The sequence below is a fragment of the Carex rostrata genome, chromosome 17 (assembly GCF_964058835.1).
Source record: "Carex rostrata chromosome 17, lpCarRost1.2, whole genome shotgun sequence".
In the NCBI taxonomy this organism is placed as follows: Eukaryota; Viridiplantae; Streptophyta; class Magnoliopsida; order Poales; family Cyperaceae; genus Carex; species Carex rostrata.
The window spans coordinates 402,730-421,933 of NC_135934.1; the positions used below are offsets into that span (position 1 = coordinate 402,730).

The following is a 19,204-nucleotide window of genomic DNA, read 5'->3' on the forward strand; positions in this document are numbered from 1 at the left end:
TATCTTTTGTGTTTAATAGAAACTCTAGGGATGTATATGTAATTTTACATAATATATGGACTGTTTTGTAACTTTGAAATATTTTGATAGAAATAGATGAGGCGTCAGAGAAATGAATTAACTCTTTGAACCCTCTTTCACTCGTTCTTTCCTTTTTATTCTTTACTGTGTTCTAAAACCCTAGATCATCACTGCATGAGTCATACAAATTAAACTTACGTGACGGAAAGTTTTACAGACAGAACAATATTTATTTGATGGTGGTTGACTGATTGTCAAAATCTCAAATTGTTTATTTACCTGCACAAGAAGTGAATTAATGCTGAGTCAGAAGGAAACCATACATGTGACGTAATTAATTACTTGTGCAGTGAAGAACATATATATCTTGCTAATTAATTAAATGAAGAAATGCACCTAATATAAAATATATGACCGATATTGACCTTCAATTTAATTATACATGACATTGACAGCATCATTAAACCAGGTACAATTCATGTCTTCTTATGTACGATGAAATGAATGTATTAATTGTTTCTCAAGTTAAAACTTTTTCATGCACGAATCTCAAAACCTTATATATGTTCTAAAGAAGTTGGTTCAACTGATGCATGTGCTTACTATATATCACAGGTCCAAATGTGAAAATAATTATGCCTTCATTTTCATTCTGTTGCAACCCCACAAATTTACAAGTTTTGAGCCCAATCAAACAAGACAGAGACGAAAACGTCAGGAAACCATGCTTGCTATCTAGTAAAATTATTGTATTACCTCAGCCTCAGGTATCTTAATCTATAGCTATCGATCTATTAGTGTATACCATGCATGCTTTCAATGAATGAATTAGAAAACTTCGTTTTCTCTCCTGGAATGTGCATGGATTAAATGACAAAGCTAGCTAAAAGGTAATTAGAAATCAGGAAATTAGCAATTCTAATTAACAACCATGACAAGTATACAACAGTGACCCAGCAGAAACCAACTCGGAAACCAAAGATGTCAAAATTACCAGAAAGCCACAAATTTACCCATTTGATGAAAACCATTGAGTGGTGGAAAAGAAGGATAATTTCCTTATCGTAGTTACAATCAAACAGTCACAAGTCACAACAATATAATAATAAAAAAAAAAAGCAACAACACTCAGCAGAAGTATAAAACTATTGCATTAATAATTGGACGTAGCTTGTACTTGCATCTAATAGACATACAGCTAGCTGCAGCTACAAAATTTTATTTTCCTTGCACATTTTGTGGCATTATCATCCTGAAATCATCTTAATTCCATGCTCATTTTGCATTAGAACTGCTAAACTATGTACTTCGATACCTTGTCATTCCAAATATTAATCACAGTCAAATTGCATGTGGAATTACGTGAAGGATTAATTGGTTAATAACATCTACTATACTGATCATCTCATCGTATATTCCAACACAAGCTGCGAAAACAAAGACGACTTGTCCTCCAACAATTTTGCCGGTGTATGATGTTCCACAACAACACCTGTTTAAAAGTAAAAGAATAAATAATTTTGTTTAGAATTCACACAATGTATCCAGAAAAGATAATGCACAGCATCTTCATAAATATACCAATGTGAAACAAATTGCACAACAAATTATTTTGAACAAGAACCTCTAGCTAAAGAAACATTATTTCCAAAGAAATTGGTCCAACAAAAACCAAAATGTAATTGAGGGAACACTAACCATTATCAAGTAGGAGCACCATATCACTATCGAGCACTGAGGTGATTCGATGTGCAATAGTTATCACAGTCGAATCTGAGAACTGCTGCCTCAAAGTCTTTTGAATCAAGCTGTCTGTTGCTGTATCGACTGAAGCCGTTGCTTCATCAAGAACCAAAATCTTGCTCTTTTTCAGAATCACACGCCCAAGGCACACCAGCTGACGCTGGCCCACACTCCAGTTCTCTCCGCTCTCTGTCACTGCAAGTAGAGGGTTGCTAAGATTGTAGGAAAACTAAAACATGCTGAATAATTCGGTTTTAGGCCCCTCATTAATTTGCTTGAATTATTGTGAGAATATGCTATGTTGAGTTTACAATCAAGGGAAATAATTTCCCAGGTTTTATGAAGGTCTCAAATATTGGATGCTGTTACCAGTAATTGGATAATGTTGGAGCTGGTTGCAAAAGATTAATTAATAAGATCATAAAAAATAAAAAGTTAGTATAACAAAAACAGCAACAAGCAAATATGATGCAAACCTGGAGAGTCGAGCTTCAATTCCTTCTTCCTGATTTCATCTCCTAGCTGGCAACTATCCAAAGCCTACACCAAAGATATAAAGGACTAAAGTCAATCATCAAATTATTGTGTGTCATTAAATTCCTATATATTATTGTACAAATTTTATACATATTTTACGAAAATGATTATAAAGGGTCAAGGTTGTGAAAATTCTGAAAAGTATGCTTTCCTGAATTGAAAACTATTGAAATTATTTACCTCCCAAATCTGAGCATCAGTGTACTCCTCAAGAGGGTCAAGGTTGTTTCTAATTGTTCCTTCAAACATTGTGGGGTCTTGCGGTATGATGCTCAATCTGGACCGTAGATCATGCAATCCGATTGTACAGATGTCAACATTATCTATCAGTATCTGACCTACAGTGGGATCAACTATACGAAATAGAGCCTGGATCAAAGTTGACTTGCCACTTCCGGTTCTCCCAACGATACCTGTTTTCTTGCCACCAGGAAAAGTGCATGTGAGGCCTCGGAGTACAAATGGAAGTTGTGGTGCGTATCGAACCTGTTTGAAAAAACAATATGAGAAGGATCCTCAGAATTGCCTCATGTATGCTAAGAAAGCTAGATGTACACTTTCAGATTGGATTGAGCTACATAACAAATTTCATGCCCTGATCATTACATTAAGCCATTTTTTATTTTCATTTAGGTTCAAGTCAAATTATTATTTTGATACATTCAGGTAAAGTAATTTTGTTTTGGTTCCGTTTGTTTATGTTCTGGAATCATAAGGGCCTAGGGGATTGAATGGTCCTGGTTGTTCACCTTTCAAACTTCTGACGTCAAATTACTGACTTTGGAGTCTCTAATACAGAAGCTACATGAGAAACAAAAAAAGTTCCTTCGGAAGTTTCTTGGCCTAAGGATTTATTGAGCCAAAACACATGCAAGCCTTACAAAACTTATATTTTCTTAAGCATTATGTTCAGGTTTAATCACATCCAATGAAATTATAAGCATGGGAAAAGGAATTAAGTGTACCTGTAGATTTTTAAGCATAATGTCTCCTTGTGCTGGCCAGGAATTATCTAATGACAAATCTTTTGGAGTGGAAAGGGGGGGTTCGCTAGGAATATTTGTATATTGCAATATTCTCTCAACAGATATTATCTTATTTTCTAGATTGCACAAATTCCAAACAACCCAAGTTTGTAGCATGTTCAAATTAAGCCCGTAAGTCACTGCAAGACCCGCGAGCCCTGTATTCAAGAAGAAAAATAAAAAGCAATATGTAAATTTCAAATAATAAATCTGCTGCAATTTTAAATTAGACCAATGAACCATCTTTATTTTTAAGTATTATGGGAAGGAAAGGAAGAATGTAAGGACTAACGGAACGAAAGAGCATCATTTAATATTTTAATTGTGTGAAAATGCACAAGGGTCTGCTATTATTAAAAATTATTGGACTAATTAAAAATTCTAATCCCAAATCTTCATCAATCCTAAATTGCAACTGCACTTTGTGCATGTATTTATAAAATGGCCTACCTGGATCAATCACTCCAGCTGGTATAGTCACTAAGAACACCAAAGAAAAAGAGAAGGTAAGAGACGAGATCATGTCAAGCCGAAAACAGAGCCACCCCATGGCGCCAGCATTGTAGAATTTGGGCCGGGAATAATCATCCATCAATTTTCTGTTTCTCCACTTGAAACCTGATTCTTTGCCAAAACTTCTAATTGTGGTAGAACCTGTCAGAGACTCGGCAAAATGTTGTATAATTGGAGCCTTGCATACACCTACTAGCCTTGCCAATTCTCTTGCCGTCTCTATGTAATATCTCTGTTTAAACAACAAATTGTATGAGCAACGAATTGCAAGAACAACAATGAAATTCAAAATCCCTCTCCTACTGGCAATTTGCAGAACACTCCAACAACACTATTCATCATATGCATGTTAGTTTTTTTTATTAAGGAATTTACATGAATCCTGCGTTGTGTCTTTACCCCGTTTGTATTGAACAACTGTATAGTCTACCTAAATAACAAAACCCTTCAATTTTCTGATATTATGTACTCACAAAGCATATTTAAAAGCTAAGTTTGCATTTAGAACAGCAGTTTTGGTCATGTACTAATAATGAGGTCACAAGAAGGAGATTTTATATATTGAATAGTTGGAATTTTAATAATTCCCATGAGAAAAATAAAGGTACCTGGTACCAAAGGCACAAGGCAATCATAGGAATGAACACAACAAACACTTGCCATGCAACTTGTGACATGACGGCTATGATACCAAGAAGTTGTATCATTGTAAAGGCACAAACACCGATCTGGTATGGTATGCTTGTATCAACCTCACTTTGATCTGTTGAAGCCTGCAAGAATTAATTAAAAGAAAATTTAATATTATGCCACTCCTATGACACACTAATGAGATTTTATAGGATATAAAAAATGCAGACATAAGAATAAGAGAGACCCCTGTATTTTGGATTCTGATTATTTGGTCTCTTTTTTACTTTCATTTTTTTTATATATATAACTAACTAATTGCAAAAAAAAATAAAAAAAATTAATGCATGACTAACCCGATTGAGGATCCGACCACTTGGAGTAGAATCAAAAAATGACATAGGCGCACGAAATATACTCAAGTGCATCTTGTCAAATAAAATGGTTGCAGTTTTGTAGCCTGCCGTGACAAGAAGCAAAGCCCTTGCTAGTATGAACAGAGAGCTGCCAAGTGCCAGTGCCACAAATACATATATAAGCATCATGCTACTGACAGGTGGGGCCACGTCCACTGACACAGGGGCAGCCCAAGCCATCCAGTAATTACTTGCTATTTGAAGGACTTGGAAGGAAATTTGTGCGAGGAGGACTAATGGTACCAGTGCCCCATTGTATGCCAATGTGATGTATTTCCAATAGACCCAAAACCCAACCTTCCCTTTCTCTCTTTCTTCTTCTGTTACAAGTTGTCCCTTTGGTATGTTAGGGTTTGCTTCTTCTGACGACGTGTCAATCTGGGTCTTCTTGTTCTCAATTTCCTGATTGGAACTGGAGGAATCTTCCATGCGGGAAAAGGAGTCAAGTGCTGACAAGGCGTCCTTGTGTGCAGAGACAAGTTCCATAAACTCCTTTCCAGATTCAAGTATTTCCTGGTATTTGCCTGCTTGTGCTATTTTCCCCTCTTTCATTACCTTTAAAGAAAAATTAAAACTGGTCAGTACACATTGAAAGGAATGTGACAAAGAAGGAAAATAGAACCAAAAACTTACCAAGATGAGATCAGCAGCCGGCAGGAACTCGACTTGGTGTGTGACATAAATCACGGTCTTAGATGCTAGAAGCCTCAATAAGCATTCCTATAAAAGTATCTATTAGTTTAGTTCAAAGAACAGTTATAAATGAAGAAGAAAGTCAAGAAACCCAACCAAAAGTTGCCATAAACCAACTCCTTTAGCATTCTACACTAATTATTTGTGTACTGTTTGGTTGATTGTTGGGTCAGCTTTGAACTTCTTGCAAATCCAAATTAGGGGGAAAAAAAGGAAATTCAACCAAAAAGAGTACCTTAAAGAGGTGTGACCCAGTATGCGCGTCGACAGCACTAAAGGGATCGTCGAAAAGGATAATATCAGCATCCTGATACAGTGCCCGAGCTATCTGAATTCTTTGTTTCTGGCCACCGCTTAAATTAATCCCTCTCTCTCCGATCATCGTCTGATCTCCATGTGGTAGAATCTCCAAATCCTTCTTCAAGCTACATGCCTCAAGTACCTTATCATACCGGTCCCTATCCATCTCCGTACCAAACAAAATATTATCCTGAATCTTGCCACTCTGTATCCATGGCGACTGGCTGACGTATGCAACTGAACCACACAACTTCACCTCCCCAAATAATTTTGGCATTTCGCCGAGTATGCATGACAGCAAACTCGACTTACCTGACCCCACTGTACCACACACTGCAACCCTCATGCCTTGCATTGCCCTAAAGTTCAAATCTTTTAATGTTGGTTCCTCACTCCCCGAATCCCATGAAAATGTACCACTCTGAACTTCAACTGCCACGTTAGTACTCCCTTTGGGAGCTCTATGTACCACGTTATCTGGCAAATCCTCTAAACACAAGAATGAACTTATCCGATTTAAGGAAACTTTAGTTTGAATTATCATGGAAATAGTGTCAGGAAGGTTGTATATCGGCTCTTGCAACACCCTAAATGTAGCCAAGGCCGAAAGCACCTTACCGCTAGAAAGCGGTATACCTAAAATAATGCACGTACCGAAAGTGACGACAGCAACAAAAGTCGGTGTTCCCCATAAGAGAAACGTGACACCAGCATTAGCGTACACGAATTTTTTGATCCAGCTAGCCTCGTTTTTCCTTTGATTGATAATTTTTTGAAGAAATTTCATCTCCCAACCCTGGAGTTTTAGAATTCTCATGTTGCGCAGCACTTCTGACATAGCCTTCATGCGGACGTCTTTAGCCTCCATCATTTTCTCTTGAAATTTCTCTTGCATACGGCTGAGTGGTAAATTGGCCAGCATTATCACAATTGTTGCAGCTAGAGCTGATACCGAGGCGAGACCGACACAGGAGTATAGTATGATCAGAGCAAGGGAGATTTGTATCGGTGCCAACCAGAGGTCATGCATGTACCAGCTGAAGAGGCTGACTCGGTCGGTATCTACACTCATTATGTTTATCATCTCACCACTGGTGCGGCTCTGTCTCGACTGGCTGGAGAGAGTAAGCCCCTTTTGATATATCGTACCCACTAGAGCCGCTTGTACCCGCACCCCAGCTTGTTGCAACCGAAAGAACCAATGCCTCCTGGAGAGGCATTCGAAAATTTTGCCAACGATAAATGCCATTACCAACAAGTAACCTTTTTTCGGAGATCGTTGGGTACCATTTAGGTATTGCACAAAGTAGTCAATCAGGTATGGCCCAACATAGGCCGAGAGGTTGTTAACCAATGCATAGATAGCTGTTAAAACAACTTGCCCCCAACATGTGAAAACCAAAGCCTTTGCAAGTTTAAAGGCTGTCACTCTACCATCAGCACCAATTTGTGATTCTAGCTTGGTTTTGAAGATAGGTAAGACCCCATTGATTGAATCGCTCTTATCTACCGTTGGAATGTCTTCTAGGTCTAATGTTTTTTTGTGGCCGACAGAGAGCAAGGGACTAATCCATGAGAATGTAAAAATGCTAAAGAACCCAGCATTGGTGAACAGAGAGGTATTTTTGGAATCACTGCTGGTACTGTTACCAGTACCAATGCTGTTACAAGAACCATTTAAGAGGGGTTCCTGGAGAAGGGAATCATCACCTTCATTTTTTTGCTTACCAAAGAAACTAGCATAGCTAAGCAACAGACCAGCTAAAAGTGACCCAAAATCAAAGACCCACAAATGTGAGTCGACAGTTACATGATTTTGTAATGAGAGGAGATGTAGAAGAAGAGAATAAAGAGAAATTATTAGGAAGAGAGCGAACCATACTCTAAGTAAGACAGGAAACTTTTTTTCTCTCAATCTTCCAAATTCAAATTGCATGTAGCAGAGGAAAAGAAACCAAGAAATGGTTCGGACCCCTAAATCCAATTGAATGAGGAAACCCGAATAGGAAAAGAAGTAAGTGAAAACAGAGAAGAAAAGATAGAACAAACCAAGACTGAGAGAGCTTAGATGGGTCAGTTTGTAATAGAAGAAATTGTTGTTCTCTATTTTCTCCTTGGACCTACCCTCACTGCACCTTCTAGAAAGCCAAACTATAGAGAGAAAGAGGAAGAGAGCTACATGGCATGAAACAGAGTAGTAGTAGAAATCTTGGGGTTGTAGCAAGAAGCCAAAATCAATGGAGTGGTGAATAGCCATTGTTTATTTATTAAGAGGGGAGGAAGTGATTGAGAGCTGAGACCTCTTTTCTGCTTTTTTCTATTTTCTTCTCTCCCCTTTCTATAGTTCTCTGTGGGTTTTTATATATGCGATGCGAAGAGAGGATGGAAGCGCAAGAGGTCAAAAGAGCAGCTCCTTGGTGAGCAAGGTTCTCCTAGATGGCATCACAGTCACATTGGAGAATAAAATAAAATGCAAATGCAAATGCAAAATGAATAATTAATTTGAAGTTTCCCCTCTCCTCCGTCAAATTGTTTGTATTTTTGTTTTGTCTTTACTCTTCTTTATTGTTCTTTTTTCTTTTGAGTTAATCAATATGTTTTAAAATTTGTGCGGACTATATCTATATTAATTTTGAAAGATCTTTTTTTTATAAGCAACAGCCGAACTGGCTCCGTTTAGAATCAAACAGTTGATATTGATTAACTCAAAAAAATCTATTTTGAGTTAATGCAGAGGATATGCATTCTTTCTTGCTCCGAATTCGTATCCACTACATTAACTCAAAAGGGAATCTTTTAAATTAATGAATCTTGACTATTTGATCAGTTTTAAGATTCATACAGAATAGATCCACATTAATATTAAATGACCTCTTTATCATAAGCAAGGATCGAATTGGCTCTAAAATCAGACGGTTGAAATTTATTAACTCAAAAGATTCATTTTTGAGTTAATGCAGAGGATACGCAATCCTTGCTCCACCTTCTCTTTCATTGTTTTTTTTTTTTAATCAAGTCAGGGTTAAGGGAGCAGATAATATCCAATTCAAATTTGAAAATTAGATACGTATATGTGCTGATACGAATATCAATATAGTATTAAAGTTTAATTATTTGCATTCGAATAATAAATATATATATATATATATATATATATAGAGATAGAGATAGGCCACGGTGAGTTGCGAAGTAAAACGACTATTTTACTTCACGCTCATATTTTGCGATTTTTAAGTTCAAAACGTCGATCCGAACCGTTTATCTTGTTCTCCATATTGAAATGTGCTTGGAGAAACAAATTTTACATTTTTTGGAATTTTTTTACTATTTATTAAACAATTTTGAAAGTCGCTGATCTGATGGTCCATAAAATTTTACTGTTTTTTACTGTTCACAGCAAAACAACAATTTTCAAAAATGCTTAATAAATAGTAAAAAAATTCCAAAAAATGTAAAATTTGGTCTCCAAGCACATTTCAATATGGATTAAACATCTAACGGTTCGGATTGGTCGTTTGGACTTTCAAAATAAAAATACGGCGTGAAGTAGAAACGCGTTTTACTTCGCAACTCACCGTAGCCCACCTCATATATATATATATATATGAGTAGAACTAGGGTGCTCTTAAGCTCACCAAAGTTTTGGTGAGCTTAACTCTAAAACTCATCAAATCAATTTCAAATGACGAATCCGAACCGTTGAAACCCGCCTACCTTACGTGTGATGCATCTACATGTGAAATTTTTAAACATTCGAATTAATTTAGTATAAAGTCAAGCGGTCAAAAAACGTTCAAAAATGAATGCACTAAAATTAATTTATTAACCTTCTAATTTTGACCGCTTGACTTTATACTAAATTAATTCAAATGTTTAAAAATTTCACATGTAGATGCATCACACGTAAGGTAGGTGGGTTTCAACGGTTCGGATTCGTCATTTGAAATTGATTTGATGAGTTTTAGAGTTAAGCTCACCAAAACTTTGGTGAGCTTAAGAGCACCCTAGTTCTACTCTATATATAGTGTGGCTAATTTGCTACCGGAAGCACTTCGACCGAGGTGCTTCCGGGGCTATATTAGCATATGTGATGTTCAAACAATAAATCCAAACCGTTAGATGTTTAATCTATATTAAAATCTACTTGGAGACTAAATTTTATATTTTTTTGAATTTTTTTACTATTTATTAAGATGGTTTGAAAATCGCTGTTTTTATTAAAATTCTGCACCATAAAAAACAGCGACTATATATATAAAATAAAATAAAAGTTGTTTAATTATATCAACTATATATATACGGTATATATCGATCTCACTAAACGTCAACAAATTTTGATTTTCTAGCAACAAGACAAATCACCAGCCTTCTCATATTACTTAATTTTTTTTTTTCTAATTATTAAAGCTTGTTGATGAGCGTTCCGAGTCGACTAAAAAGGAAAAGCGAGCGAGGAATGGTATGCTAATTCCATGCTAATTACAAGATTAGATTCTTATATGAGAAAAGGTTATGCGAATATTCATAGCAAAAAACAGTGAAGAGTAGGACTCCCGTTGTTTTCAAGTAAATTTCAACTCAACCAAAATAAAAATTGATGCTTTGCATGACAAAAAGATATTAAACTAATAAAGGAAAATGAGTATGCTTAATTTGTTACAAGAAATTGGAGGTGAGAATTTTGAAAAGTCATTTGGTAGGGACAAGAAAACGATAGATAGTGATAGTACGTACCTTGGCTACCAAGTCGTCCAAGGATCGATTTTATTTTCAAAACAAACGGCTCAGGAGTCAGGTCAATGAGTCAATCAATCATGCATGTGGCCAAAATCATTAGTCGGAAAAGTATCCTCTACCGTAAAAGATTGGATGAGCTAATTTATATTATTGGACTTCGAGATTCGTGCCAACTTAAAAAAACGGTCCATATCCACTAATTCTAAAATATTTCCTATTACGTTCCCGAGAGGATCTGAATTCTCTTAGTCATGATGTATTTTGATTAAAAAACAAAAAAAAACAAAAACAGAGAGAAACTCGATCGAGTATATATCCCATTCATTGACACATTTTTCATTGGTTTAAACAAAAGATTAAATAAAAAAAAAATGATTTGGACAAGAAAAGATTCATTTTGGCAAGACGAATCTGTGGCCAAAATGATTTTTCTAAGTCCAACATGTGGATGGAGTGATGCCGACGGACCCTTCACAGTCACACCATCATGCAAATGCAATGCGGATTATATTGCTCTCACCGTCTCACGTCACTTTAATTAACATAGATAGATTTTTCGACCTTAAATAATTGCACGGTTCCAATGCAGAGTGGCTGTCACGTCTCTTTAACACGGTTTATTGTACAGGAATGACTTGTTAAATTAAATATATATCAACCAATAGGGGTTTGCTCTCGGGTAGGGGTAGGGCGGGCCGGGCATATTCGGGCACGGGCACGGGTATCACGGGTAGATGGGTATCTCGGGCCAGGCATCCCGAGTTTTTTTTTTTTCAAAAACCGTGCCCTGCCCGTTCTATACCCGTGCCCGTTGTACCCTTGAGGGACAGGGCGGTCTGGGTTTTTTTTTTCTTTTCTTTTTTCTGTTTTTTTTAACAGTGTCGTATAAATATTATTACGTGTTTATAATTCGACTTTTAAAATCCAAATAGTTCAATATCAAATAGTATATATATATATATATATATATATATACATAAAATTATCAAGTCACATCTTTATAATTCATAAATAAATAAAATTTGTAACTTATATATAAAAATTATTCTTGCGAATAATTGTATGTTTATTTGGCTAAGTACAAATGTATTTATTTATTTCTTTACACGAGTCATTTTATTTTATTTTCAAATTCTCATTCTAATTATATAGTTTCAAAATTTATTTATATCTCAAAATTTTTAGTTTACATTTTAAATTGATAATATATTTTCTAAACGTTCATTTATTTTCAATAGATTAAATAAAATATAAATAAAAAATATCTTAAATCAATTACTTTAAAACAATAAAATATAAATAAAAAATTTCTTAAATCAATTACTTTAAAAATAATTATGAATTATTTTAAAACAATAGATTAAAAAATAAAAGTTACTTATTCAATAATAAAATTTCAACTTAAGATAAATAAATGGATGGATTTTAGTGGTAAAAATATATTCAATAATAAAATTTCAACTTAAGATAAGTATATATTAATTTTTTTTATTTAGGATATATAATGATGTTTTCATCATTTTACTTATTAGAATGTAGATAGGAATGCATATAAATGTATTAATGACTATTATTCTTAGTGTATGTGTGCTAATATATCTACTACTTGATGTACTTAAATTAAGATGTATTCTAATTATCTTTAATAAAAAATAAAACAAAAAATTAGACTTGCAGGAAACAAAATGCATGTGTTAGTTTAAACCATGTATGACCAATATAATTGGGATATGTAACTAGGCAATTTGTCAATTTTCTCAAAGACATCATAACCATAGTTTAAGAAATAAGATTAATTAGGGTATCTAGTGCCATCAAAGACAGCATCCGATCCTTTCATTTTTTTTAATTGGATTAATAATGCAAGTATCAAAATTTTACACCATAACCATAATTTCAATTTACTTGTCTCTAGGAGTATAAAATTGAGTGAAAATATTTTGTAATTGTTTGACGGTATTTTTTAGATATATATTACTAAAATTATCCAAAAATATGTTAAAATTTATTTTTGACAAAAATAATATCATGTTGATATATAGTCCATGGACTCCATATTAAATAATTCAATTTTGTCCCAAATATATAGTACTTGATCAATAATTCTAAAATGTACTCCATCCAAACTTGTTAAAAAATAGTTGTGCTCAAAGGTAAGGTTTTAAAACCTTAAATCATCTTTGAAATATACATTGAATTTCAAATTTGTGATCTTCAAAATAAAAATAATGCCTTAGAAAATTATACTAGACAAATAATTTCTTATTTAAGAATAAATTTATTAAGTGAGCTCTTTAACAGCTTGTACAAAAATTTGGCCGTCTCATAATCAATTAGCGAATTTGTTCTTCTTAGCCTAAAAAATAAAAAATAAAAATTAGGAAGGATATTTGATTAAAATTCGCATTTCATTACGATTTATGCCATCAAAACATTCCTTGAACGTGCCAATTACTGTTGAAGATGCAAAGCTATCAAGTTTCAAACTAGCTACTTGATATAAAAGTTATAACATACTGTTTGGTTCAAAATCATTTGGAACAAATTTCATTATAAATTTTACAAGAAAAATTATTACTGCAAAGTATAAGCATTTAAAAAAAATTATAAATAAGTTTTTTTAATATATTCGAAAAGGTGATTTAATTAAATATGCAAGATCATCTTCCTTTTGATTTAATAAAATGAAAACGACAAAGTAAAAAAAGATAAAAATTCAAAAAAATTAGTTCAACCAATTGTCGAAAACTCTAACATACTGTTTTCTCAATTTTGCTATATTATTGAATTTGCAAGTAATGTCTGCGAACAAAAAATTATTTGTAGACAATAAATATTAACTTTTTTGTTTTGTTGTTCTTCTTATTTGTTTAAGATTAAAATTAAGAAATTGACCATCTTTCTTTTTTTACATATTGGGCCCCTTTTTTCTGTTTTTTTTTTAAATGTCGTATAAATATTATTACGTGTATATAATTCAACTTTTAAAATCTGAATAGTTCAATATCAAATAGTATATATATATATATATATATATATATATAATTATCAAGTCACATCTTTATAATTCCTACATAAATAAAATTTGTAACTTATATATAAAAATTATTTTGGCGAAAATTTGTATGTTTATTCGGCTAAGTACAAATGTATTTATTTGTTTCTTTACACGAGTCATTTTATTTTATTTTCAAATTCTCATTCTAATTATATAGTTTCATAATTTTTTTTATATCTCGAAATTTTTAGTTTACATTTTAAATTGATAATATATTTTCTAAACGTTCATTTTAAATTGATAATATATTTTGTAAACGTTCATTTATTTTCAGTAGGTTAAAAATAAATCTAAAAAAAAAGAAATTAAAAAAAAGAAATTAAAAAACAGAATTTAAAAAACAGAATTTAAAAATCAGAAATTAAAAAACAGAATTTAAAAAACAGAATTTAAGAAACAGAATTTAAAAAACAGAAATAAAAACAGAATTTAAAAAACAAAATTTAAAAAACAGAAATTAAAAAATAGAATTTAAAAAACAGAAATAAAAACAGAATTTAAAAAACAGAAATTTAAAAATAGAAATTAAAAATAGAAATTAAAAAACAGAAATGAAAAAACAGAATTTAAAAATAAAGTGGAGGGTTTTTTAAAAATTTTGAATTTCAAAATTAAGTGGGTTGGGTAGGGATAGGTCGGGTATACGGGTACGGGTACGGGTACACGGGTACGGACACAACGGGCACAGGTATGGTCGGGTACGGGTATAAGTCGGTCCGGGTATGGTCGTGTTTTTGCCCAAAAAATGGTGACCGGCCCGTTTTTTGCCCGTACCCGTGTACCCGACCTATATGTTGGGGTTTCGGGGTGCTAACCAAAAACTCGTTTAGGCTTAAGTTGCGGAATGACCGTAGAACAAAAATTTCTACGGCCAACTTAAGCTCAGAATTAAACGGGGTATGTCAGGAAACTTTCCAAGGCGGTCCACCTTCAGTATTCCTTTGGCATCAAAACTCAATTTAATCCTTTTACAGATCTATTCCATGATTGATTTCTAAAACTTTAATCTACTTACCAATTAAATAGATTAATATAGCATATTTATACATTGTTTCCAAATCACAGTTGGAATGCAGACCGAGCGAGTAGAGCCTCACCAGGGAAGGAATCGACTCGGAGTATCACACGTGTGATACCTCTATCGGTTATGCACCAGGACTAACCGGAGAGCGGTTTATTTCTTATGCCAGAAATACCGTAAACCGCGGAATTCTGCAAAAACACTATTCACAGGGAAAAAGATGAAAACTCGTAAACATGAATTTTCGGTTGCTCAGTTTCATCAATATGCAAAACTGACATACCGCGAAATTCGGTAAAACACTATTCATCAATCCCGTAAATATACCTCACAACAACTCGCAAGATTATACGTCAACTACGTATAACTTTCTTTTCTCAATTGAAACACTATTTGGGAGAGAAACCGAGAAAGAGAGAAAATACCGATCCGTTTCGACACGAAACGGTATGAGTGAATTAGCAAATTTCTCTCTACCCCTCCACCCCTATTTATAGGGTTTAGGGTCGGTTGCCAAAAGACCAAAATACCCTCCAAGTTTGGCCTATTTACAAGATATGCCATTGAATGGATAAGGATGACATGTCATGTGGATAAGATCGATGACGTGTCATCTGGATAGGATCGATGACATGTCATGGGGATAAGGACGAATCTGAAAAGACCCGAATGCCCTCGGCCCGAATACAAATAATATTCGTATAATTATTCTGAACAATTATATATATTTTTCTTGCGGTTGTTATTTCGGTAATTTATACAACGTGTCCTGCACATTTATAAATTAACCGGTTAACTTTTATACAACGTGTCACACACGTTTATAAATTAACCAATGTTTTTGCTTGTTATTTTACATAACATTTATAATTTAATTATAACACGTATAATTAATTATAACCATCTTACTATTGATCATAACCAATTTATAATCAATCACAATAAGATTCTCCGATTAACTCCTATATGGTGTGACCCAATAGGATCTGTGTTATGTTGGTAAATAGAGTTAAAACTGTTTTAACTTCTATAATCATGAGCGGCATCTGGCAACACATCATGACCATCCAATTACACATATGATGTTGTACTGTACAATATCACGATCCAGTAAACAATTTACGTGTGTCTGTTCTTCTGTCTCATAGCTATCAGATTAGTTTCAAGGTAGATGTGTGTCATCCTTGCTAACTGAATCTTTTCTTGATCTTGAGCAGATTATCAAATATAATTACTCTTGTAATTATACCGCTAGCAGATAATCTTACTCTATCAAGGGGCGCAGTGATGCTATAGCTCGTATAGAGATACGAGGGACAAATAGTATTCTTGGTAAATGTCACACCCCAAATCCACCGGGTCTGACAGCCTGCCGCGTGTATAAATCAACCGTCACATATACACGCAAGGCAGTGGATCTTTTTATATGCATTACCAATATCCTCACTCGCTGCGTCCGTGCAATATAAACCTGAAAATAATCGGGAGGGTGGGGGTGAGAATAAATTCTCAGTGCGAATTTGCCACAGTTCAGACTATTGGACTTGCAATCAAACTCTATATTCAATAATGAAACCCAAACAACAACAATGCAAACAGTTATATAAGAAAACATAAATAACAGAATGCCACTACTCGACAACAGTTAATCAACCTGAAACACAGTTTACGGAATTTCCAAGATGAATCTCAAACACAACATATATTTTGGCTTAACTCGATTCCTAACTCAGTTCAGTAGGGCTTGTAGCAATTACAGATGTTCTTTCGAGCTGAACCTTTATCAAACCCACATCTGTAGGGTTACTGACACCTACAGATGGCCAACCGCTGGACCCTTTATCTGACACCCATCTGCAACCGCTTGGCTTAACAGTTTATTAAGGTCTGGTTCAAATCATGTAAAGAAAATCCACTTTAGAATCGTTTCCAATATTCGTCATATTCAATCGACCGTTCAAATGCATTAACACGTAGGAAAATGCTACCGAGCCATAGACGTTACACAAGTCAACCACGATTTCCAATCACACATCTCATAACATAATCACCCTCCCTCGTCCCAACCGGTACTGGGAATATCGAGGGCCGTTCACCTAAGGCCATTTAGGATCCTGGGAATCCAAGTCAGCATACAGCCCGACTTGGCAAATTAATTGGATCCAAGTGTTAACTTCGTAAATCCATTCACATACATATCAAATCAAATCGTGGTGACTTTCAATCAAATCAGATAATAATCGATCGACACAACCTACAACCATACCAGCATGCAAATCACTCAAGTCACATCAATTCGAGTTTAATTTGATTGGGCTATGCAAATGCTTTACACAATTCAGATGCAATCAATGATATTTAACATGACAAACGAATACACAGTTTAATTCCTGAAAATAAAGTATCAAACAAGTCCAAGAATCCCGCACCTTATTATGACGAGCGTACCGCTTAATTTAAAGATTAGGCGTCTCGATTTGCCTCGCGAAATCTGGCTCGACTGAGCCTACACCTATATTATACGATTACTTGGTTTAGTTCGGTTACATTCTCAAAACTTAAATTCCAAATGCCGTCTTTCAATTCGTCAATTCTTTTATACCTTTCGGCTCATTTATAATCATTTTAATTCAAGTCCAATTCCAAATTTACATATACACCTCATGTCATATTCATTTCAATATTTCAGGGCTTATGAAATTTCAAGCCCAATTCACCTTATTTATCCAATTAAACACTCAAAGGCCCAATTTACTCAATTATTTCACTTTGGCCCATTTACGGATCAATTATTTATTTCCAATTCAATTTAATTAAAGACCCATAATTTAGTAAAGGTTTAAGCCTCCTATTTAAAATTTACAATTCATTTCAAGTTCATTATAACTATTTTCACTTTCAAATCCCATGTATAAAATTCTCATGCATGTCTTACATTTTAATCCAATGGCCTACTTATTTAATTTATTTACATTTTTGGTCCCTGTCAAGTCAAGAACTGGTACACACACAAAATCAGCACCATTTACCGGGAAAATCAACAACCCGAGCAAAGGTGTAATTAACTATAATTCCCTTTACAAAATCCTAACTACAATTCCCTTTAATTCATACAATCACTATGTTCATATATTTTACCATTCCGACCATTAATAAAATCATTTTGCAATATAACCCCTTATACTTAATTTATTCGAGCAATTCGATTGAGTCGGGAAAATCAACAACCCGTACTCGAAACTTAACAAATTCACATCCTACGACATTAATCAATTCATTAATACACACAATTCACGAATTTTAGAAATTAACCGCAAGAGAAAATGTCGAAACAAGAGATCGGTTCCGCGGGTTTCGCCGTGCCTTGTGGCCACCAAAATTGAATCAACCACCGCTGATTTAGCGTCTCCAACCACCATATTAGCACCAAGAGACACCCGATTAGCACCCGCAAGCAACAAGGACGGACCCCCAATTTCTAGGGTTTCGGATCCTAAGCGGGTCTGGCGGGTCTGGCGGTTCTGGCGGGTCAGACCGAGAAGGAAGGAGAGGAGAGGGTGGGGCAGCGGCTGCTGGCCGTGGCAGCGGCGGAAGGGGAGGGGCGGGGCCCCCTGTTTTTCGGTGTAGAAGAGAGGAGAGGGAGTGGGGTTTGGGGTTTCCCAAACCGAGAAGGAGAGAGAGAGGAGAGGGGGGGGCGTGGGCGTGGGCGGCTCGCCGGCGACGGGATGGGGCGGAGGGGGCGGAGCCCCCTGTCTCTTCTTTCTTTGGCGTAACAGAGGGGGGGGCTGGGGGTTCACGTACAGGGAGGGAGAAGAGAGAAAGAGAGGGAGAGGGGTGTATTAAATGGGGCTGCTTCAAGATCCGTGCTGGCTGGAATCCAATGGTCCAAATAATTCGAAACCTTAATATAGTTTTATTTAATTGGTTTAAATTATGTTCCTTTCATAAATTCAAATCGAAAGTTCGTAAATTTTTGTAACTATATTCGCACATAAAATTTTTATATTTATTTCTCAATTTAAGATTCGAATAATTTGATTTCCCTTTTTTATGATTATATATATTCAATTAATTTTCTAAAAGTTCTAAATGAACGAGCTTTATAAATTCTATATTTTATTTGCACGAATATTTTCTTATAATTATAATTTTATTTCTAGTGCTATATTTTATTTTATTTCTAAATCTCTAAATTTTATTATACATAATTTTATAATTTTATATATATGATTTACATTACGAAATTTTAGTTTTGTTTTAGTCGGTCATTAAATTTCTGAACGATCGTTAATTAAATTAAACTTTTCATTTAAGCAATTTGATCGATTTATCAATTTAATCAAGTTTTACAAATTTCGGAATGTAACAGTAAACTATCACTTCCTCAGCTAAGCTATACATATGGAAAAGCTACCGTTATGACTGCTTTTTACGGATAGCGGTGGATAACAATCACACATACATATTTCTCAGTGGGAACGATAAATACCTCATACTGTAGAACGTGACA

The 19,204-nt window shown here is 34.5% G+C and overlaps 1 protein-coding gene across 1 annotated transcript; it reads right to left on the minus strand.

Moving 5' to 3' along the window:
* Positions 1–1,155: 1,155 nt before the first annotated feature.
* LOC144568767 (ABC transporter C family member 3-like) lies at positions 1,156–8,370 on the minus strand. Its single transcript, XM_078319151.1, has 10 exons — positions 5,814–8,370; positions 5,519–5,605; positions 4,826–5,440; positions 4,448–4,612; positions 3,777–4,071; positions 3,267–3,484; positions 2,482–2,787; positions 2,241–2,304; positions 1,720–1,959; positions 1,156–1,513 (listed from the first exon to the last, which is right to left on the minus strand). Exons 1-10 carry the CDS (start codon positions 8,133–8,135, stop codon positions 1,422–1,424), a joined length of 4,404 nt encoding a protein of 1,467 aa, XP_078175277.1. The 5' UTR covers positions 8,136–8,370; the 3' UTR covers positions 1,156–1,421.
* Positions 8,371–19,204: the final 10,834 nt, after the last annotated feature.

Coding starts and splice junctions, on each gene's coding strand:
- LOC144568767 (XM_078319151.1), bottom strand. CDS start 8,135: ATGGCTATTCACCACTCCATTGATTTTGGCTTCTTGCTACAACCCCAA. Junction 4,072..4,447: donor CCTTGTGCCTTTGGTACCAG/GTACCTTTATTT, acceptor TTGTTTAAACAG/AGATATTACATAGAGACGGC. Junction 3,485..3,776: donor AGCTGGAGTGATTGATCCAG/GTAGGCCATTTT, acceptor TCTTGAATACAG/GGCTCGCGGGTCTTGCAGTG.